Below are 20701 nucleotides of genomic sequence, written 5' to 3'. Positions count from 1 at the left end.
AGAATTTACACTAGGGGCTGGGAAGGTGGCTCAGTGGTAGAGTGCTTGCCTTGCATGCATGAGGCCCTGGGTTCGATTCCTCAGCACCACATAAGCAAAAAAGAAAAAAGCCGGAAGTGGCGCTGTGGCTCAAGTGGTAGAGTGCTAGCCCTGAGCTGAGGAGCTGAGGGACAGCGCCCAGGCCCAGAGTTCAGGCCCCACGATAAGCAAAAAAGAAAAAAGCCGGAAGTGGATCTGTGGCTCAAGTGGTAGAGTGCTAGCCCTGAGCTGAGGAGCTGAGGGACAGCGCCCAGGCCCAGATTTCAGGCCCCACGACCGGACCCAAAAAAATAAATAAATAAATAGAATTTACACTGGGCACCAGTGGCTATGCTCGTGATCTTAGCTGCTTGGGATACTGAGAGTATAAAGATTCTAGTTCATAGCTGCTTGGGATACTGAGAGTATAAAGATTCTAGTTCAAGGCCAGGCTATGCTTGTAATCTTAGCTGCTTGGGAGACTGAGAGTATAAAGATTATAGTTCAAGGCCAGCTGAACAGCAAAGTTTGTAAGACTCTATCTTGAAAATCACTGGAAAAAAATCAGCACTAGAGATGTGGTAGAGTTCCTGGCTAGAAAGCATATACCTCAGTACCACCAAACAAAAAAACAAAAAAAAAAACCTCCTAATCTAGGCATGGTAGCTCATCCAGCTACTCAGGAGCTGAGATCTGGCCTAGCCCAAGTAAAAGCTTGACAACTGAGTTTTGTTTGTTTCTTTTCTGTATTCGATGGGGGTTTTTTTGGGGGAAAGGGGGACGGGGAGGCAGTGTCCTGGGGCTTGAACTCAGGGCCTGGGCACTGTCCCTGAGCTTCTTTTGCTCAAGGCTAGCACTCTACCACAAGAGCCACAGCGCCACTTCCAGCTTTTTCTGTTTATGTGATACTAAGGAATTGAACTCAGGACTTCATGCATGCTAGGCAAGCACTCTACCACTAATCCACATTCCCAACCCCTGTGTGGTTGGAATTCAGTGCCTTGAGCTTGCTAAGCTTAACACTCAAACTATGCCTCCAAGCCTGCACTATGCCTCCTTTTAGAGGTAGAGTTTAAAAAAAAAAAATCGGGCTTTTTGCTGGGTATTTGGAGATAAGAATCTGTCAAATTTGGTGAATAAATGAAAAGAATGAAGCAACCCACAACCCAATAAGATGGTCTTTTCATATATAATTGTTTGTGTGTGTGTGTGCGTGCACCAGTCCTAGGGCTTGAACTCAGGGCCTGAGTGCTGTCATTGAGCTTTTTGATCAATGCTAATCCTCTACTTCTTGATCCACAGCTCCACTTCCAGCTTTTCAGTGGTTAATTTAAGATAAGAGTCAGACGAACTTGCCTGCCCAGGTTGGCTTTGAATTGCAGTCCTCAGATCTCAGCCTCCTCAGTAGCTTGGATTATAAGCCTGAGCCACTGGCACCCAGCTTCATATATAATTTTTATTTTCCTCTAAGTTTTACATGCTAAGATGATCTTGAACCTTAATCTTCCAAATCTCAGCCTCCTGAAAAGCTAGGATTATAGGCATGAACCACTAGTACCTGGCTGAGAGTTATTTTAAATTTGCATGCTATTAAAGAAGCTTGACCAATTTTGATTTTATCATGTTTATTGTGTTGTCTCTTATTAAAGAAAGACCACTACACTATACTTGTAAAAGAAGAATCCATATGATTCTATGCTATTTAACTTGCCTTTCTTGTCTTTTATGGGTGTTTAAAGTTATCTAGCCATACCTGTAAATCCTAAATGCTGGTAAGACTGAGTCAGGAGGATAGCACCTTGGAGATCATCCTGGGTTATGTAGTGAGAGACTATCACAAAAAAAAGAAAAAGAGAAGAAAGTTATTTCAGTAACTAGGTATGATCAGTTTTTGTCTATATGTAATTTATTATTTGTTTTTTTTTAGTAAACGGAATTTCCTCCCGAAGTCCAAGATTGGTTTCTTCAGTGGACGATTCCGTGGATAGTTTGCTACAGCGGATGGTACAGGAAGACCAAGAGCCCGTGGAGAAAAATATTGATGCTGTGATTGCAACTGCCTCTGCACCTCCCCCCTCCAGTCTAAGCTGTAGCCACAGCAAGGAGCGAACCCTGGGAAAACCAGATAGTCTTCTAGTGCCTACCACCCCAACTGACTCTTGCAGTAGTAACATTTCACTTCTTTCTGAAAAGTTGTCAACAAGCAGCTGTTCCTCCCATCATATCAAAAGAAGTGTAGTGGAAGCTATGCAGCGCCAGGCTCGGAAAATGTGCAATTATGACAAAATCTTGGCCACCAAGAAAAACCTAGACCATGTCAATAAAATTTTAAAAGCCAAAAAGCTTCAAAGACAGGCAAGAACAGGAAATAACTTTGTGAAACGCAGACCAGGTCGACCTAGGAAATGTCCACTCCAGGCTGTGGTATCCATGCAAGCATTCCAGGCCGCTGCCCAGTTTGTCAATCCAAGTTTAAATGAAGGTGAAGAAGAATCACCACTTCACCTCAGTCCTGATACAGTTACTGATGTAATCGAGGCCGTTGTTCAAGGTGTAAATTTGAATTCAGAACATAAGAAGGGATTGAAGAGGAAAAATTGGTTATTGGAAGAACAGACTAGGAAGAAGCAGAAGCCATTACTAGAAGAAGAGGAGCAAGAAAATAATAAAAGGTATTTATTTCCTTCTTTAAAAAAGTCCCTGAGCCATGGGCTGGGAAGGTGGCTCAGGGGTAGAGTGCTTGCCTTGCAAGCATGAGGCTCTGGGTTTGATTTGCACAAGTGGTAGAGCGCTAGCCTTGAGCTGAAGACCTGAGGGACAGGCCCCGCGACCAACCAAACCCACCGCCCATCCCCCCCCCAAAAAAAGTCCCTGAGCCAGGAAGCCCCCATGAGACTCTTATCTCCAATTAACTATTCAAAAACCAGAAGGAGCCAGGAAGCCCCCATGAGACTCTTATCTCCAATTAACTATTCAAAAACCAGAAGGATTCTGTGGCTCAAAGTGGTTGAGCATAGCCTTGAGCAAAAGAGCTCAGGGACAGAGCCCAGGTCCTGAGTTCTAGCTCTAGTACTGGCAATAAAAATACAAAACAACAAAAAAAGTTCTAGCACTTAGGAGGCTAAGACAGGAAAATTGAAAGTTTGAGGCCAGTTGATCTACATATCAAAGGATTGTGAGGGGAACTTTGATGAACAAAGAAGTCACAAAATCATGAAGGATATGAAGCCTGTATATTAATAGAAGCATATGAAAATAGAATCACTAAGCCGGGCGCTGGTGGCTCACACCTGTAATCCTAGCTACTCAGGAGGCTGAGATCTGAGGATCCCGGTTCAAAGCCAGCCTGAGTAGGAAAGTCCGTGAGACTCTTATCTCCAATAAACCACCTGAAAACCGGAAGTAGCGCTGTGTCTCAAGCGGTAGAGCACTCACCTTGAGCTGAAGAGTACAGGGAAAACGTCCACACCCAGAGTTCAAGCCCCGAGACCCACAAAAAAAAAAAAGAAAGAAAATAGAATCACTGATGACACTGTAACTCAGGTCTGTATCCTAGCCTAGGCAGAAAAAGTTTACTAGATTACATCTCTCTAAAAAACAAAACAAAACAGTAAAATACAGGGCTGAAGGTGTGTCTAGCAGAATGTTAGCCGTGAATTCAAACCTCATTACCACCAAATAAATATCTGATGGCTAAAGTTCTTCAACAAATGAAAAAATTGATGAACTTCTTACCAGGTTGATTAATAAAGAATCAGAAGAGGAATAAATAAAACATAGTTTAAAAGAAGATAAATAGGATTGAAGATAGTTTATGGAAGACTAAAAATTGGGTACTGTGTGAAGTTTATGCCAAAATTAGCCAGGGCTGGTAGCTTAGAGGCTGACATCAGAGATTTTGATTCAAAGCCAGACTAGGTAGAAAAGTCTTAAAATATTTATAGCAATATGCTAGATTGGAAATATGACTCAAGTGATAGGGTGCCAGCTAGGAACAAGAAAGCTAATTCAGAGTTGGATACTGGTGGCTCAGGCCTGTAATCCAGATACTTAGGAAATTGAAATCTGAGGATCATGCTTCAGAGCCAGCCCAGGCAGAAAAATCCACATAAATGCAAGGCCATGGAGGATGGGGCTAAGGGGGTGTATATTTCTCCCCTGATCATCATATCATCATGTTTTTCTCTAAATTCATATTCTTCCTATCCATCCCTCCCTGCCTCTCTGACTGTCTGCCTTTACCTCTGCCTCTGTGTGTGTATGTGTTATAATTTTGTTCCACATCCCAGGCAAACATTTGTGTGTGTGTGTGTGCACGCGCGCGCACGCTGATCTCTGGACTTGAACTCAGGGCCCTGGGTGCTGTCCCTGAGCTTCTTTTGCTCAAGGCTAGTGCTCTCTACCACCTGAGCCACAGCTACACTTCTGGCTTTCTTTGGTGGTTTATTGAAAATTGCCTTAGGCTGGCTTCAAATTGTGATCCTCAGATCTCAGCCTCCTGAATAGCTAAGATTACAGATGTGAACTACCATAACCCAGCCAGGTTGACCATTTTTTTAATCTCTTGTATTTTTTAGATAATTTCATTGAATTTCTTTTCCAGAATCATGTTTTCTTATATTTTGGCATGTTTAGAATTTTTTTCATTGGATACTAGATATTTTTAATATCATGTTGTATAACTGGTTTTTGTTAGGTTTCTTCATAAGTTTCCAATTTTATCTTGAAAAAGATTTAAGTTACTTGTAGACCAGTCTGTTTCATTTGAAGATTTTGTTGTCATCGTTGTTGAGACAGGTTATTGCTATATACTACCAGGCTCATCTTGGCTTCTTCACATAGCCTAAGCTGGCCTCAAAGTTTCTAACTCCTGCCTCTGCTTCCCAGTTTTTGAGATTACAAGCCTGTATCACCATGGTCAGCTTTGATGATTGTTTACTTGCTGCTGTTGTTATTGATTTTATATTTAAGTAGTTGTACAAAGATGCTACAATTCACCGGGCACAGTTGACTCATGCTTCTAATCCTAGCTACTCAGGAGGCTGAGGATCTGAGATCAAGGTTTGAAGTCAGCCAGGCAGAAAAGTCCATGAGATTCTTATCTCCAATTAACCACCAGAAAACCAGAAGAGTGGCACTGTGGTTTAAAGTGATAGAGCACTAGCCTTGAATGAAAAAGCTCAGGAACAGCACCCAGGCCCTGAGTTCAAGCCCCATGGACTAACCTCCCTCCCCCCCCAAAAAAAAGTCAGTTCATGACAATTCATCTTGTCAACCCTTTCATCTTTCTTCCTTATTTTCCAGTCCCTACCCCAAACATGTTTTCACTTCCTGGTTTTCATTTTGTTAAACAGTTTGTTAGTTGTTCAGAGGAGTTATAACTTTGGATTCTTTGCTTCAATATATAATCTTTTAGTCAGATATATGTGTGTATATGTTTTCATGTACACTTATAGATATTTGGGGGGGATGGGGGGTCTGGTCGTTGGGCCTGAACTCTGGGCCTGGGCGCTGTCCCTCAGTTCTTCAGCTCAAGGCTAGTGCTCTACCACTTGAGCCACAGCGCCACTTCTGGCTTTTTTCTTTTTGCTTATGTGGTGCTGAGGAATCGAACCCAGGGCCTGATGCATGCAAGGCAAATACTCTACCACTGAGCCACCTTCCCAGCCTGTACACTTATATTTTAAATCTAGCTTCTGCAGGTGAAAGAAAACGTGCCATTTGTCTCTCTGAGCCTGACTTAACATAGTTTTTTCTAGGTCCGTCCATTTCCCTGAAAATGACATATTATTCTTTCTAATAGATGAGTATTTCATTGTATATATTTAACATATTTTCTTGACAATTTTTTTACTCATAGTTAAAACTGGTTTTGACTGTATAAAAGCTTAAAACAGTGGATAGCAATACCTTCTGTTACTTCTATTGAATTCTTCCATTAATGGATCTCCACTCTGCCTAGTCAGGTTATTCTAACCAGATGAGGAAGACCTCATATCTCTTTTTTTTCTTTCTTACTTCCTGTAATATTTAAGTAGACAATCATTTGTAGAAAAGACAATAACATTTTTAAACTTCTCTTTTTAATCTAGCTTTACAGAAGCACCAGTTGAGATTCCCAGTCCTCTAGAAACCCCAGCTAAACCTCCTGAACCTGAAAATACTTTCCAGCCCGTGCTATCTATCATCCCAAGGGAAAAGAAGGCCCCACGTCCCCCAAAGAAAAAGTATCAGAAAGCTGGGCTATATTCTGACGTTTATAAAACTACAGAGTAAGTAGTAGTAACTAGCAATTGACATTGTTTAAATACCTGTTATTCTTTCATTTGTGACAAAAAAAATTGACTATCATAAAACAGTATATTATATATACAAATTTCTATCACTTCTGTTCACTATATTCATAATGTACTACACTGTGTTGTATAAGATTAATTATATTCCCTGATTTTTATCTTCTCTCTGCCTTCCTAGGTTACATTCTATAGTTTGAGGCCTTTTAATGATCTACTTGATTTTTTCTTTTTTTTTTTTTGAACTCTGGGCTTGGGCACTGTCGCTGTGCTCTTCAGCCCAAGGCAAGCTCTCTACTGCTTGAGCCACAGCGCCACTTCCAGTTTTCTAGTGGTTTATTGGAGATAAGAGTCTTAGGGACTTTCCTGCCCCGGCTGGCTTTGAACCATGATCTTCAGATCTCAGCCTCCTGAATAGCTAGGATAACAGGTGTGAGCCACCGGCGCCTGGCTCTACTTGATTTTCCAATGATTGAATACTATGTTACACCAACTTTGCCAGATGATTAACATATTTTTTCCTCATTTGAAGAACTTCATGGGTTTTTTTTCTTGACAAAGTACAACTTAATAAGCAACAAAGAAGAGATAGCTATTATATCAAGAAGTATCCCACAGGGCTGGGAATGTGGCTTAGTGGTAGAGTGATTGCCTAGTATGCATGAACCCCTGGCTGGGTTTGATTCCTCAGTACCATATAAACAGAAGCCAGAAGTAGTGTTATGGCTCAAGTGGTAGAGCACTAGCCTTGAGCAAAAGAAGCTCAGGGACAGCCCAGGCCCTGAGTTCAAGACAGAGAACTGCCCCCCCCCCCCAAAAAAAAAGTATTCCATGGAATATAACAGTGTGAGATTTGAAGAATTTGATAATACTTTGCTAGGTGTATAGGCTAGTCCATAAGAGGAAACAGCATGTAAAATGGCAGGCAGCCCAGCAACTCAGGAGGAGGAGATCTTAGAATCTTGGTTCAAACCTGGACCTGGCAGAAAAATCTATGAAAACTCTTATTTCCATTTAACCAGTAAAAATGCTGGAACTATAGAGGTAAGGCTTTAATGGCATAGCACTAGCCATGAGTGAAAAAGTGAAAGGCCCTTGAGATCAAACCCCAGTTCCAACACACAAAAAGGGAGGGGACTTTAGACATTATTTCAGGTAAAATGTACTAACAGTTAGCAATGGTTGTTAGAAATCCTAGCCTTTCTAATTTGCTTGGTTGGGTTATTGATTGTTTTTTCTTTCCTTTATTATTTGCATGCATTTTCTCCCTTTGTTAAGTGTCCTATTTGAATTAGATTACTTGATTATTATACCCAAATAATAAATGATTAAACTAAGTAAATAATTACCCTCAGTTTGTCCAAAGATTGAGTTGAACACAAATTTTGAATGGGTTACAGTAGAAACAGAACATTCTAAAAAGTTAATTTATCTTCTTTTGATAAGAAAAGTGAAGCTTTTTTTCTTTTTTGTCAGTCGTAGGGCTTGAACTCTGGGCCTGGGTGCTGTCCCTCAGCTCTTCAGCTCAAGGCGAGCACTCTACCACTTGAGCCACAGCGCCACTTCCAATTTTCTGGTGGTTAATTGGAGATAAGAGTCTCACAGATGCCGGGCGCTGGTGGCTCACGCCTGTAATCCTAGCTACTCAGGAGGCTGAGATCTGAGGATCGCGGTTCAAAGCCAGCCCGGGCAGGAGAGACCGTGAGACTCCTATCTCAAATAAACCACCAGAAAACCGGAAGTGGCGCTGTAGCTCAAGTGGTAGAGCGCTCGCCTTGAGCTGAAGAGCTGAAGGACAGTGCCCAGGCCCAGAGTTCAAGCCCCACGACCGACAAAAAAAAAAAAAAGAGTCTCACAGACTTTTCTGCCCGGGCTGGCTTTGCACCACAATCCTCAGATCTGCCCCCCGAATAGCTAGGATTACAGGTGTGAGCCACTGCCACCAGCACCTGGCTAAGTGAAGCTTTTTAAAAAATGTACCTCACATACACACATACTATAGAATTGGTTGTTCCTGTTTTATAACTTTAGCCACAGGCCAAAAGAAAACATGATTACAGTTCCAGCATAGTGACACATACCTAATAATCTCAATACTCAGGATGCTGAAATCAGAGGATCAGATTTCAGGCCATCCCAGACAAAAAGCATAGTTGTGCTCTTGGAAAGAGGATCATGGTCTCTAAAGCCCTGGGCAAGGGACACACAAGATTCTATCTGAAAAATAACTAAGAAGCAATAAAGGACTGGGAGTTTGTATAGGTCAAGTGGTAGAGCACCTACCTAACAAATTGTAGGCCTTGAATTCAAACTCCAATTTCACCAAGAAAAAAAAAAAGGAAAATAGAAACTTACTATCTGGCTTTATGGTCAGTTCATATCTAAAATAGCCAACCTTCATTTCAGTATACATAAAGATTGTCTACTAATGTTAAGAATCTTTAGGACAAACTAACAAATGCAAAGAGGCAAACATGTTCTTTCTCTTTATCTTCCATTCTGCAAAGTGGAAGACCACACAGTTCAGACTATTAAAAATAAAAAATGAGGGCTGGGAATGTGGCTTAGTGTTTGCCTAGCATGCATGAAGCCCTGGGTTGATTTCTCAGTACTACATAAACAGAAAAGGCCAGAAGTAGTGCTGTAGCTCAAGTGGTAGAATGCTAGCCTTGAGCACAACAAGGCTCAGGGACAGTGCCCAGGCCTTGAGTTCAAGCCCAGTACTGTCAAAAACAAAAAAGAAAGTTATTAATGACTAATGTTTTTGATTTCGTTACTTTTTGGGAACTAGAGCTATAAAAGTAACCCTGGATTTTTACCTTCTGTATTATGCCAAGAATTTTCTTGTGCTTATCTACTATGATCTCAAGAAAGTAAAATGTCATGTTGCATTGTTCCTTTTTTATTTATTTACTTTATTGTTATTTTAGAGGTGATATACAGCAGGGCTACATTTACATATGTCAGATAATAAGTACATTTCCTTTCCTTTAGTGTCATCTATTCCCTCATTCTCTCCCATTTCTTCCCTCACATCTCCACCAAGTTGCATGGTTGACTTTCATCAATGGTTCCTTTTTTTTAAAATATGCTTTTTTTTAAATATAATTTTGCAAGCAGAAAAGGTCAAATAAGTTGATGTTAGGGAAATTAACCCTAAGATATGTATTCAGATTTTTTTTCTTTCATGCGATTGTTTCTAACACATTTATAAGATTATTTCTTTGTTGCTTTGTATGTCCCTCCCTCCTCATTTGGAGGAGGCTTGGCCTGGCTATATTCCAGGCTGATCTGAATTTAAGAGATCTATCTGCATTAGCCTCCCAAGTAGACTACAGGCCCAGTTACTCTATGCTCATTGCTTACGCATATTTTTTTCTGAAAATTTTTCCTGTATTCTTTCATTTTTATTCTAAGATATCACTATGTAGCCCAAGTTGGTCTGTATGAAACTCAAGGTCTTCCTGCCTCAGCCTCCCAAGTAGTGAGATTATAAGTGCACACTACCCTTGTCTGGCTGAATAAATGATGGTTTAAGTCTTAAATCTTTACCAGCTACTAAAGTTAAGATATCACTTAACCTGGTAGAACATTTGTTCCCAAATCTGTAAACTAGAATCAACATTACCTCTTACCTGCTTCATGATATTGATACAATACTATCTGAAAGTAACTTTTTAAGTTGTAGGTATGCTGTCTTCATTAAAATTAAAACTGAATTGGGAGCTGGTGGCTCATACCTCTAGTTGGAAGCCTGGACATAAATATTCTTGAAACCCCTTTGACCAGTAACTGGAGTAGGTAGTGCACTCTAGTTTCATATAGAAAGTATAAACTGGGCTGAGTGCCGGTGGCTCATGCCTGTAATCCTAGCTACTGAGGAGGCTGAGATCTGAGGATCATGGTTCAAAGCCAGCCCAGGCTGGAAAGTCTGTGAGACTTTTATCTCCAATAAACCACTAGAAAACCAGAAGTGGCACTGTGGCTCAAGCAGTAGAGCACTCACCTTGAGCTGAAGAGCTGAGGGACAGCACCCAGGCCCAGAGTTCAAGCTCTGTGACTATAATCCTGTAATCCTAGCTACTCAGGAGGCTGAGATTTTAGTATCGAGGTTCAAAGCCACCCCAGGGGCTGGGAAGTTGGCTCAGTGGTAGAGTGCTTGCCTTGCATTCTTGAAGCCCTGGGTTCGATTCCTCAGCACCACATAAGCAGGAGGGGGAAAAAAGCTGGAATTGGCACTGTGGCTAAGTGGTAGAGTACTAGCCTTGAGCTGAAGAGCTGAGGGACAGCGCCCAGACAAGCCAGCTCAGGCAGGAAAGTCCGTGAGACTGTTATCTTGAATAAACCACTCAGAAAACTGGAAGTGGCACTGTGGCTCAAGTGGTACAGCAGTAGCCTTTAGCTGAAGAGAGCAGGGACAGGGCCCAAGCCCAGAGTTCAAGCCCCACGACTGACAAAAAAAAAAAAAAAAAGTGTAAACTGGCAGGAGGTTAAAAAACCCATCACAGGGGCTGGGAAGTTGGCTCAGTGGTAGAGCGCTTGCCTTGCATGCCTGAGGCCCTGGGTTCGATTCCTCAGCACCACATAAGCAAAAAGAAAAAAGCCGGAAGTGGCGCTGTGGCTCAAGTGGTAGAGCACTGGCCTTGAGCTGAAGAGCTGAGGGACAGTGCTCAGGCCCAGAGTTCAGGCCCCACAACCGGACCAAAAAAAAAAAAAAAAAACCATCACAAAGATAAAGAGTGCTAAAAATGGCTAGAGGCATGACTCAGTAGTAGAGCACCTTCCTAGGGGAAGCCCTGAGTTCAACTCCTAATACTGCAAGAAAGAAAAAATAGTCAGTTTGGCCTCCCTCTACAAAACTGTTGGAAAATGCTAAAGAGCCTTTTTTTAAAGGCCTTTCCAGAAAAAAAGGGTTCTTGAAAAAAAATAGAAAATATTTAGTACCCTCCCTTAAAACTGCATTTTTGGGGAGAGAAAGGGGGTCATGGGTCTTGAACTCGGGGCTGGGGTGCTGTCTCTGAGCCCTTTTTGCTCAAGGCTAGAACTCTACCACTTTGGGCCACAGTGCTACTTCCATTTTGTTTTTTTGTTTGTTTGGTTGGTTGGGTTTTTTTTGAGTGGTTCATTGCAGATAAGAGTCTCACAGCAGGGGCTGGGAAGTTGGCTCAGTGGTAGAGTGCTTTTCTTGCATGCATGAGGCCCTGGATTCCATTCTTCAGCACCACATAAGCAGAAAAGGCTGGAAGTGGCACTGTGGCTCAAGTGGTAGGGTGCTAGCCTGAAGAGCTAGCTGAAGAGCTGAGGAACAGCACTCAGGCCCAGAATTCAGCCCCCACGACCAACCAAAAAAAAAAGTCTCACGGGGGCTTTTGGCCCTGAGCAGCTTTGAAAAATGATGTTCAGATCTCAGCTTCCTGAGTAGCTGGAATTACAGGCTTCTAAGGTCTAAGCCACTGTTAAGACCTGACCTTAAAACAAATGATGTTAATATTTGACAACAAGAAGGAATTTCAGCCAGGTGCTAGTGGCTTGCACCTGTAATCCTAACTACTCAGGAGGCTGAGATCTGAGGTCGAGGTTCAAAGCCAGTCTAGTCAGGAAAGTCCATGAGACCCTTATCTCCAATAAACCACCAGAAAATTGGAAGTGGCGCTGTGGCTCAAGTGGTAGAGTGCTTGCCTTGAGCTGAAGAGCTAAGGGACAGCACCCAGGCCCAGAGTTCAAGCCCCATGACCAACAAAAAAGAAAAAAAAATTCATTGCCTTTAACTATTTATCATTCTTTTGTGATCACAGCCCAAAGAGCCGATTAATCCAATTAAAGAAAGAGAAACTGGAATATACTCCCGGAGAGCATGAATATGGATTATTCCCAGCCCCTATTCATGTTGGTGAGTACTAAATCTACACAGTATATTGCTGAGAAGGTTATATAATTCCCTCCAGTTTGAAGGAAGTGTCTGTGTTAGTTCAAGCTTGTTACCATTTATACTTATTCTCAGTAATTCTGTATATTAATAAATGCCTGCCTAGCTAGCACAAGGCCTTGTGTTCAAACCCTAGTACCACCAAAAAGGTGATCAAAATTCCCATTTAAAGGAAAACATAACCATTTTGTCCAAATGAGCAATTTTCTAACCTAGATCTTGGAATAAAACTCTTTAACTATCCAAGAGGATGAGAGTACTGTTAATTACTGTTAGTTTAATTAACAGTAATAATGAGTAATCTATTATCTCTAGTATAGTGATAATAGCTCTAGTTTCCCTCTTTTTTGGGGGGGAGGGGGTGTCAGTCATGGGGCTTGAACTCTGGGCCTGGGTATTGTCCCTGAACTCTTCAGCTCAAGTCTAGAGCACTACCACGACATTACTTCCAGTTTCCTATTGGTTAATTGGAGACAAGAGTCTCACAGCTGTGCATGGTGGCTCACACCTGTAATCTTGGCTACTCAGGAGGCTGAGATCTGAGGATCACAGTTCAAAGCCAGCCTGGGCAGGAAAGGCAGTAAGACTCTTAATCTCCAATAAACCATCAGAAAACCAGAAGTACCACTGTGGCTCAAGTGGTAGAGCTCTAGCTTTGAGCTAAAGAACTGAGGGACAGTACCCAGGCCCAAAGTTCAAGCCACACGACTGACAAAAAAAGAAAAAAGAAAAGAGTCTCACTGCCTTTGCTGCCCAGGCTGGCCTTGAACCACAATCCTCAGATTTCAGCCTCCTGATTAGCTAGCACTACAGGCATTAGCCACTGATACCCATCTTACAAGTGTCTTTTTACTAGTAGTGAGATAAACTGAAAATCAGGCTATTGCATGATAGGATTTCTTTTTTCTGGATAGTCTTTTTTTGTTCAGAACATCATTTTTTTGTGTGTGAGTATGCCAGTCCTGGGGTTTGAAATCATGTCCTACATGCTGTTCCTTAGCTTCTTTTTGCTCCAGTCTAGCAATCTACCACTGGAGCCACATCGCCACTTGAGGCTTTTTTTGTGGGGGCTAGTTTATTGGAGATAAGAATTTCATGAACTTTGCTGCTTGTGTTAGCTTCAAACCACAATCATCAGATCTGTCTCTTCTAAGTAGCTAGGATTGCGGGCATGAGCCACCACACCCAGCTAGATCATACTTTATGAATAGGATAGGAGGACAGTTACTGTAACATGTAACTTTTTTTTTTTCTTTTTCTATTTTTTGAGTCATGGGGCTTGAATTCAAGGCTTGGGCACTGTCCCTGAGCTCTTTTGCTCAAGGCCAGAAAGTCCTGGAGATTCTTAATCTTCCATTAAACCAAAAAAGCTAAAAGTAAAGCTGTGACTCAAATGGTAGAGTACTAGCCTTAAGCACAAAAGCTCAGGCACAGCACCCAGGTCATGAGTTCAAGCCCCGGGACTGGCATGCACACACACACATACATACATGCATGTATACATAACTTTATTTTACTGTGAAAAAGGGCTTGGGGTATGATTCAAGTGGTTGGGTACCTTTTTTAGGAAAGTTGCCCCAGTACTACCAGGGGGGAAAAATCACATTTGGTAATATCATACCACGGATTTATCAGAGAAAATCCCTCTAAGTATTGGAAACCTATGAGTCTCACAGTACTGAATTTAAGATTTTAAAAATTGCAGTGTTCATTGAAGGCACAGATTTTACTATTGTCAACAAATACTTTCAGTCATGTGTATTTTAGTTTGATTTTGTTCTAGGCAATGCTAGGTAAGAACTCTATACCAGCCTTGTTAGTTTTGCTTGGTTTGGGTAGTGCTAGGTAAGAACTCTATTCCAGCCTCATTAGTTTTGCTTCTTGAAGTAATACTGTTTTTTTCAGTTGTTTCAGACAAAATGTTATTCCATTAAATAAAATCACTAGTTCGAGGGCTGGGAAGGTGGCTCAGTGGTAGAGCGCTTGCCTTGCATGCCTGAGGCCCTGGGTTCGATTCCTCAGCACCACATAAGCAAAACAAAAAAAGCCGGAAGTGGCGCTGTGACTCAAGTGGTAGAGTGCTAGCCTTGAGCTGAAGAGCTGAGGGACAGCGCCCAGACCCAGAGTTCAGGCCCCATGACCAGTCCCAAAAATAAATAAATAAAATAAAAATCACTAGTTCAGTTAATTAACCATTCAAATACTTATATAAATGTCTTTTGTTGAGACAGCTATCCCACTTTAGTATGCAGTGGAAATGCTTTGTTCATATTTCTATTGTGCCACGTTGAATATTAAAAATCTTACCTTGTAGGTCAAGACTTAATGTAGTTTTTAACTTTTGTTTTGTTTTGTTTTGTTTTGTTTTTGGGTCCAGTCGTGGGCCTGAACTCTGGGCCTGGGCGCTGTCCCTCAGCTCTTCAGCTCAAGGCTAGCGCTCTACCACTTGAGCCACAGTGCCACTTCCGGCTTTTTTCTTTTTTCTTATGTGGTGCTGGGGAATCGAACCCAGGGCCTCATGCATGCAAGGCAAGCGCTCTACCACTGAGCCACCTTCCCAGCCCAGTTTTTAACTTTTTTTTTGGCCAGTCATGGGGCTTGAACTCTGGGCCTAAGCACTGTCCCTGAGCTTCTTTTGCCCAAGGCTAGTACTCACTCTACCACTGGTGCCAGAACACCATTTCCAGCTTTTTCTATTTATGTGGTACTGGGGAATCAAACACAGGGGTAGTATACCAGGGTTTGAGTCTGGCCTTTGCACTCTTGATTGGCTTTCTCATTGTCCATTCTACCACTTGAGCCACATCTCTAATCTGATATTTTGCTGGTTAATTGGAGATGGAGCCTCACAGGTTTTTCTACTCAGGCTGACTTTGAACTATCATCCTCCTGGGTAGCTAGGATTATAGTATAAGCTACCAACACCTGGCCAAGAATTTTTTTTTCTTTTGGTCAGTCATTGGGCTTGAACTCTGGGCCTGGGAGATGTCCCTGAGCTCTTCAGCTCAAAGCAAGTGCTCTACCACTTGAGCCACAGCATCACTTCCAGTTTTCTGGAAGGTAAGAGTCTCACAGACTTTACTGCCTGGGCTGGTTTTGAACCTCTTCAGATCTCAGCCTCCTGAGTACCTAGGATTACAGGCATGAGCCAAGTTGCCTGGCTTCAAGAGCATTTTTAAATGATCCTGGCTTCTCCATCCCAACCCCAGGTTTGTGGTAAATAGAATACAGTGACTTCTAGAACTGTTTGTGCTACAACAGGTTTATAATAGTTTCTTCTACACCATTAGTACAAATGTCAGCATAACAAAAAAAGTATATAACATCTTTACAGAGACATTGAAATTGTTTTTTGCTTTTGAATCTTCTCAAGTCAGCAAGTACTCTTTGAGAACTGCTGGTCTAGAAACAAAGAAAAACATAAATAGCCAAGACAGTAAAGTGATGTATGTGTTTAAGAAGACAAAAGGTCATACAGAGTAAGAAGCTGGAGAACCATTTTAAGGTAATAAAGGGACTTAAAATAGGCTTCTTAAAATAGTATTTCAATAAGTAGGAAGTAAGGTTAACAGGGATTTCCTCTTTTTCTAGTCAACGTGAAACTATAAATAATGATGTAGAACAGGTATCAGATACTCCGTGATTAGTAACTTTTAAACAGTTGGAAAAATGTCTTGGTCTTTATTTAGCTTCATAATAACCTGTGTATGTTGGTCATAATTTCACTGTGTTCATTTGTTTCATAGAGACTGCTGTAAAGTTAAGGCAGCACACATTTATAATCCCAGCACTCAATAGGCAAAGGCAGACCGAGTACATAGCAAGTTAGCAAGTTACGTGCTAGCCTAGACTATATATATAGCTAGACCCTGTCTCAAGCAGCAAGACCTTGTCTCAAACAAACAAAAAATTGCCAGGGGCTAGTGACTTACTCTTGTAATCTTAGCTACTCAGGAGGCTGAGATCTGACATCAAAGCCAGCTCAGGCAGAAAAATCTGCAAGGCTCTTACCTCCAATTAACTGGAAATGGCACTGTGGCTTAAAGCAAAAGAGCTCAGGGACAACACCCAGGCCCTGATTTCAAGCCCCACTACCAACAAAAACATAAGAATAAAAAATTATATATAGGTATGGTAGAAGAAACCTAAAATTAAAATAATGTGTAAAAACAAAAATTTTCAAAAGCTTTGTTTTTCTTATTGGTACATAAGAGACATTGCGGCTATTTTATCTCTTTAAGTGTATATCAGAACAGTTATTGAAGTTGATACTGTTTGTTTTTTTTTTCAGGAAAGTATCTAAGACAAAAGAGAATTGACTTCCAGCTTCCCTATGACATCCTCTGGCAATGGAAACACAATCAGGTACAAAGAGCCTGTTTTACAAGATTTTATTCTTAAGCAGGAAGAAGGTTGAGGACAGGGAATGTAACTTTTCTTCTGCCTCCTTGTTATGTTTTCTTCTTAGGAGGTACTGAGAAGTTTGCCTGTGAAGATTAGAGACTAAGCAAAATGAATTTGCATCCATATTTAATGTGACCTATTTACTCATTGTAAAATAGTAATAATAAGTTCCTGCTTCCCTGGGCAATGTTCTGTTGTTATTCTGGGCTTTTATTTTGGTAGCAAAGATTTTTTTCATTCTGTAAGAATTCTGTTTGAAGGTCTCAGGAGAATTTAAATGTACTGCCAGCAGCACTTTAAAAAAAAAATTAGGCTTTATTTTAGTTGGCTGCTTCTTATTAGTTTGGAATTCGTTTTCAGATACAAAATTGATTCTCTTACCAAAGGAAACAGGAAAATACTTTGCTGTATTTCTAAGGATCTTAAAATATAGTGATAACCAAAAATAAGAAGGTCCTGTTTTTTCTTACATCCATAACTGTAAAGTTTCCCTCAGTGACTTCTGTATTTAAGTTATAGCTCCTAGGTTCCATACTGAGAATAACCATTATGAAATAGAAATAGTCATACAGATGAAGTGAAGAGGCCTCAAAGTTTTGCCAAAATGCCACCAACTATTAACTTTAAATTGTGAAAAGCAACTTACATTCCCCTGTGCCTTCTATTCTTTAGTGGCCTCTCATGAATTCCTATAGTAACAATATTTTAAATATTTAACAATGGAATGCTTTGAACATATACTGAAAAATGATAATGAGATATTCTAGGAGATTAATAAATGTTTCACTTTATTCCAAGATGCTGTTTGTGGAAAAATGTCTGTATACTTCCTATCACTGTTCTTTTTTTTTTTTTTTTTCTTTTTTTCTTTTTTGGTCGGTCATGGGACTTGAACTCTGGGCTTGGGCGCTGTCCCTGCGCTCTTCAGCTCAAGGCAAACACTCGGCAAACACTCTACCACTTGAGCCGCTTGAGCCACAGTACCACTTCCGGTTTTCTAGTGCTTTATTGGAGATAAGAATCTTACGGACTTTCCTTCCCCGGGCTAGCTTTGAACCGAGATCCTCAGATCTCAGCCTCCTGAGTAGCTAGGATTACAGGCGTAAGCCACCGGCGCCTGGCTGTTCTTTCTTTTTTTTTTTTTTTTTTTTTTTTTGTCGGCCGTGGGGCTTGAACTCTGGGCCTGGGCGCTGTCCCTCAGCTCTTCAGCTCAAGGCGAGCGCTCTACCACTTGAGCTACAGCGCCACTTCCGGTTTTCTGGTGGTTTATTGGAGATAGGAGTCTCACGGTCTCTCCTGCCCGGGCTGGCTTTGAACCGCGATCCTCAGATCTCAGCCTCCTGAGTAGCTAGGATTACAGGCGTGAGCCACCAGCGCCCGGCTGTTCTTTCTTTTTATTGACTACCTCTGTTCTAATTTATTTTCTCCTCTATTTCCTTCCTGATTAAAATGTGAAAGCTTTTTTTTTCTTGCCTGCCCTTTCCCCTTTATTCATTAAATTAGTTATGTTAAAGAAAATTATAAATCTGTTACATTTCTGAAACAAGGTAAAGGCTGAAAGTCTAGGTACTCATTTTTGTAATTTTGTATATCTTACTCAGACCCTCTGTAAGCACTATGCACATATTAGGCTTTAGGGACTTGTTCTTTTGGGGATTTAGGACTTCTTTGTTATTGTTTTATGGGGAAAGATTGTACTTGGGGTTCTTTTTGTTTGTTTTATATATTCTGGGGATTGACCCCAGGGCCTTACACATGGTAAACATATGTTCTACCACTAAGCTACCCCCATTTCTTCTTCTTTTTTTATTTTAAATAAGTTTTTTATTGTGAAAATACTGTACAGAGGGGTTACAATCACAAGAGCAAGTTAATGAGTACATTTCTTACCAAGCATTATTGCCTCCTCCTCTTTTTTCCCCTACCATCCTTTCCTCCCATCTCCACAACTACATCCTCCCTTCCTCCCCTCTTTCCTTCTTTTTTAAAAAAAGAAAATAGAATCTTAATTTGTCCAGTTGAGTAGCTTGGTCCTCAGTATGATACTTATTATTTCTATCCAACAACATAATGAAGAAATATCATTCTGTTCAATCTTAATTCTCTCTTTAATATTGGGCAAGAATGATCTCCCAAAACGTTTCCCTCAATTGTATCCACTCTTAAAAGGCTTACAAATATTTCTACATGAGAAGAATATGTGGATAATTTCTTGTACTAGGGATGGATGCTACTTTTTAGCATTGGAAGTTAAATGCCATATGAAGATTTTTCTTTCTTTTTTCTTCTAGCTATACAAAAAGCCAGATGTCCCACTGTATAAAAAAATCCGTTCAAGTGAGTAACTTTGGAGCTATTTGCACTGCCTCCATAACATAGTGTTTATCTTAGACTGGCACTTCAAAAGAAAAAATTAGTATATTCACCAACTGTTCTTTACTATCATTTCAAGATGTCTACGTTGATGTCAAACCTCTTTCTGGTTATGAGGCTACTACCTGTAACTGTAAGAAGCCAGATGATGACACCAGGAAGGGCTGTGTGGATGACTGCCTCAACAGGTACTGTAACTTCCTTTGTAGATTAAATTAAATAGACTTACTTCCCCTCATGAAGTTGTATTCGGATACCTAAAAATTAATAGCTTGAATACAGTAACAGAAAAAAAAATAAATGTAGAGTCTTGGTACCTAAACTTAAATTCTCTTACTACTTATGACACCTGGAGAAGGCTATTTAACCCCACTGATAAAAATAATACCGTTAGCCAGCACCAAGTGGCTCATTCTAGATACTCAGGATACTGAGAACTGAGGGTTGCAGTTTGAAGCCAGCCCAGGCAACTTTTTTTAATACCATCAAATTTTACAGAGCATTGTTGAGAATAGTATGAGATAACATAATAAAGTATTAATAAGCATAGTTTTTGGTATCTTCCTACCTGTTGGTATATGGTAGTCATAATGAAGGAATAGAGTAAAACAGTTTCAGTAAAAGTAAACAATAAGGTCATGTTATATTTTGAAGGAAACTTGCTAGGAAACTTGACATGGAGTGGATATATACTTGATGAGTCATCATTAATGCTAATGAAGTCATCATCAGAAACAAAGTGAGGAGTTGGGAAGGTGGCTCAGTGGTAGAGTGCTTGCCTTGCATGCCTGAGGCCCTGGGTTCGATTCCTCAGCACCACAAAAGCATAAAGAAAAAAAGCCGGAAGTGGCGCTGTGGCTGAAGTGGTAAAGCGCTAGCCTTGAGCTGAAGAGCTGAGGGAGGCCCAGAGTTCAGGCCCCACAACCGGACCCAAAAAAAAACAAAACAGAAACAAAGTGATTTGATTAAAGTGATTTGAGAATAAGAATTTTGATTCTTATTTGAGACCATATAGTTTAAAATGACATGGCGATTTCAGAGAAGAAACATTTAAGGGACAGAGGAGTAGAGGTAAGAATCAAAGGAGGGCTGGACACTAGTAGCTCACACCTGTAATCTAGGTACTCAGAAGGCTGAGATGTGTGAGGATCAAGGTTCAAAAGCAAGCCCAGGCAAGAAAATCCATGAAACTCTTATCTCCAATTAACCACCAGAAAACTGGAAGTGGACCTGTTCCTCAAAATGGTAGAATACTAGCCTTGAGCAAAAGAGCTCAGGGACAGTGTTGAAGCCCTGAGTTCAAGCCCCACAACTGAAAAAAAGAATCAAAGAAGCGGAAATAAAATGTGTTGGGTTGTGTAATATACACAATCAGTACTTGTTATACCAGATAGTTGTCTTTTCAAAGACAGCGACAGGCCAAAGGGATCAATATTTAGTACAACTTCCATGGCATACCAGTTGGAAAATTCTACTTTGTTTGCATCACTGTGAGTTCACATCTTGTCATTGTACATACATTGTCCATACATAACATACAGTTTTTCATAGTAGTAGCAACTGTTGGTATAGTCATTGTTTTATGCATTGATATATCTTTGCTTACAAATGATTACTGTCCAAAAGACTATCACTTTGAGGAGTTTTTTTTAATTGTCAGACTAATATGCCATAAGTTGCCATTCGT

General features: G+C 40.8%; 1 protein-coding gene across 4 annotated transcripts in view; it reads left to right on the top strand.

Annotated features, from left to right (window-relative positions):
• LOC138821533 (histone-lysine N-methyltransferase ASH1L-like) overlaps positions 1–20701 on the top strand; it is a 145000-nt gene that overhangs the window by 83762 nt on the left and 40537 nt on the right. For 3 of the 4 annotated variants that reach the window (XM_070013856.1, XM_070013855.1, XM_070013854.1), the window contains exons 5-10: positions 1946–2690; positions 6111–6290; positions 12107–12201; positions 16529–16602; positions 18933–18978; positions 19094–19202. In XM_070013856.1, coding sequence (XP_069869957.1) covers positions 1946–2690; positions 6111–6290; positions 12107–12201; positions 16529–16602; positions 18933–18978; positions 19094–19202 — 1249 coding nt within the window. The remainder of the gene's footprint in view (positions 1–1945; positions 2691–6110; positions 6291–12106; positions 12202–16528; positions 16603–18932; positions 18979–19093; positions 19203–20701) is intronic. The other variant, XM_070013857.1, reaches the window with a different exon arrangement.

The sequence above is a fragment of the Dipodomys merriami genome, unplaced genomic scaffold, assembly GCF_024711535.1.
Source record: "Dipodomys merriami isolate MVZ:Mamm:240054 unplaced genomic scaffold, mDipMer1.0.p SCAF_92, whole genome shotgun sequence".
In the NCBI taxonomy this organism is placed as follows: domain Eukaryota; kingdom Metazoa; phylum Chordata; class Mammalia; order Rodentia; family Heteromyidae; genus Dipodomys; species Dipodomys merriami.
The sequence above is the reverse complement of the archived record's forward strand: the minus strand, read 5'-3'. Positions and strand labels throughout refer to the sequence as shown.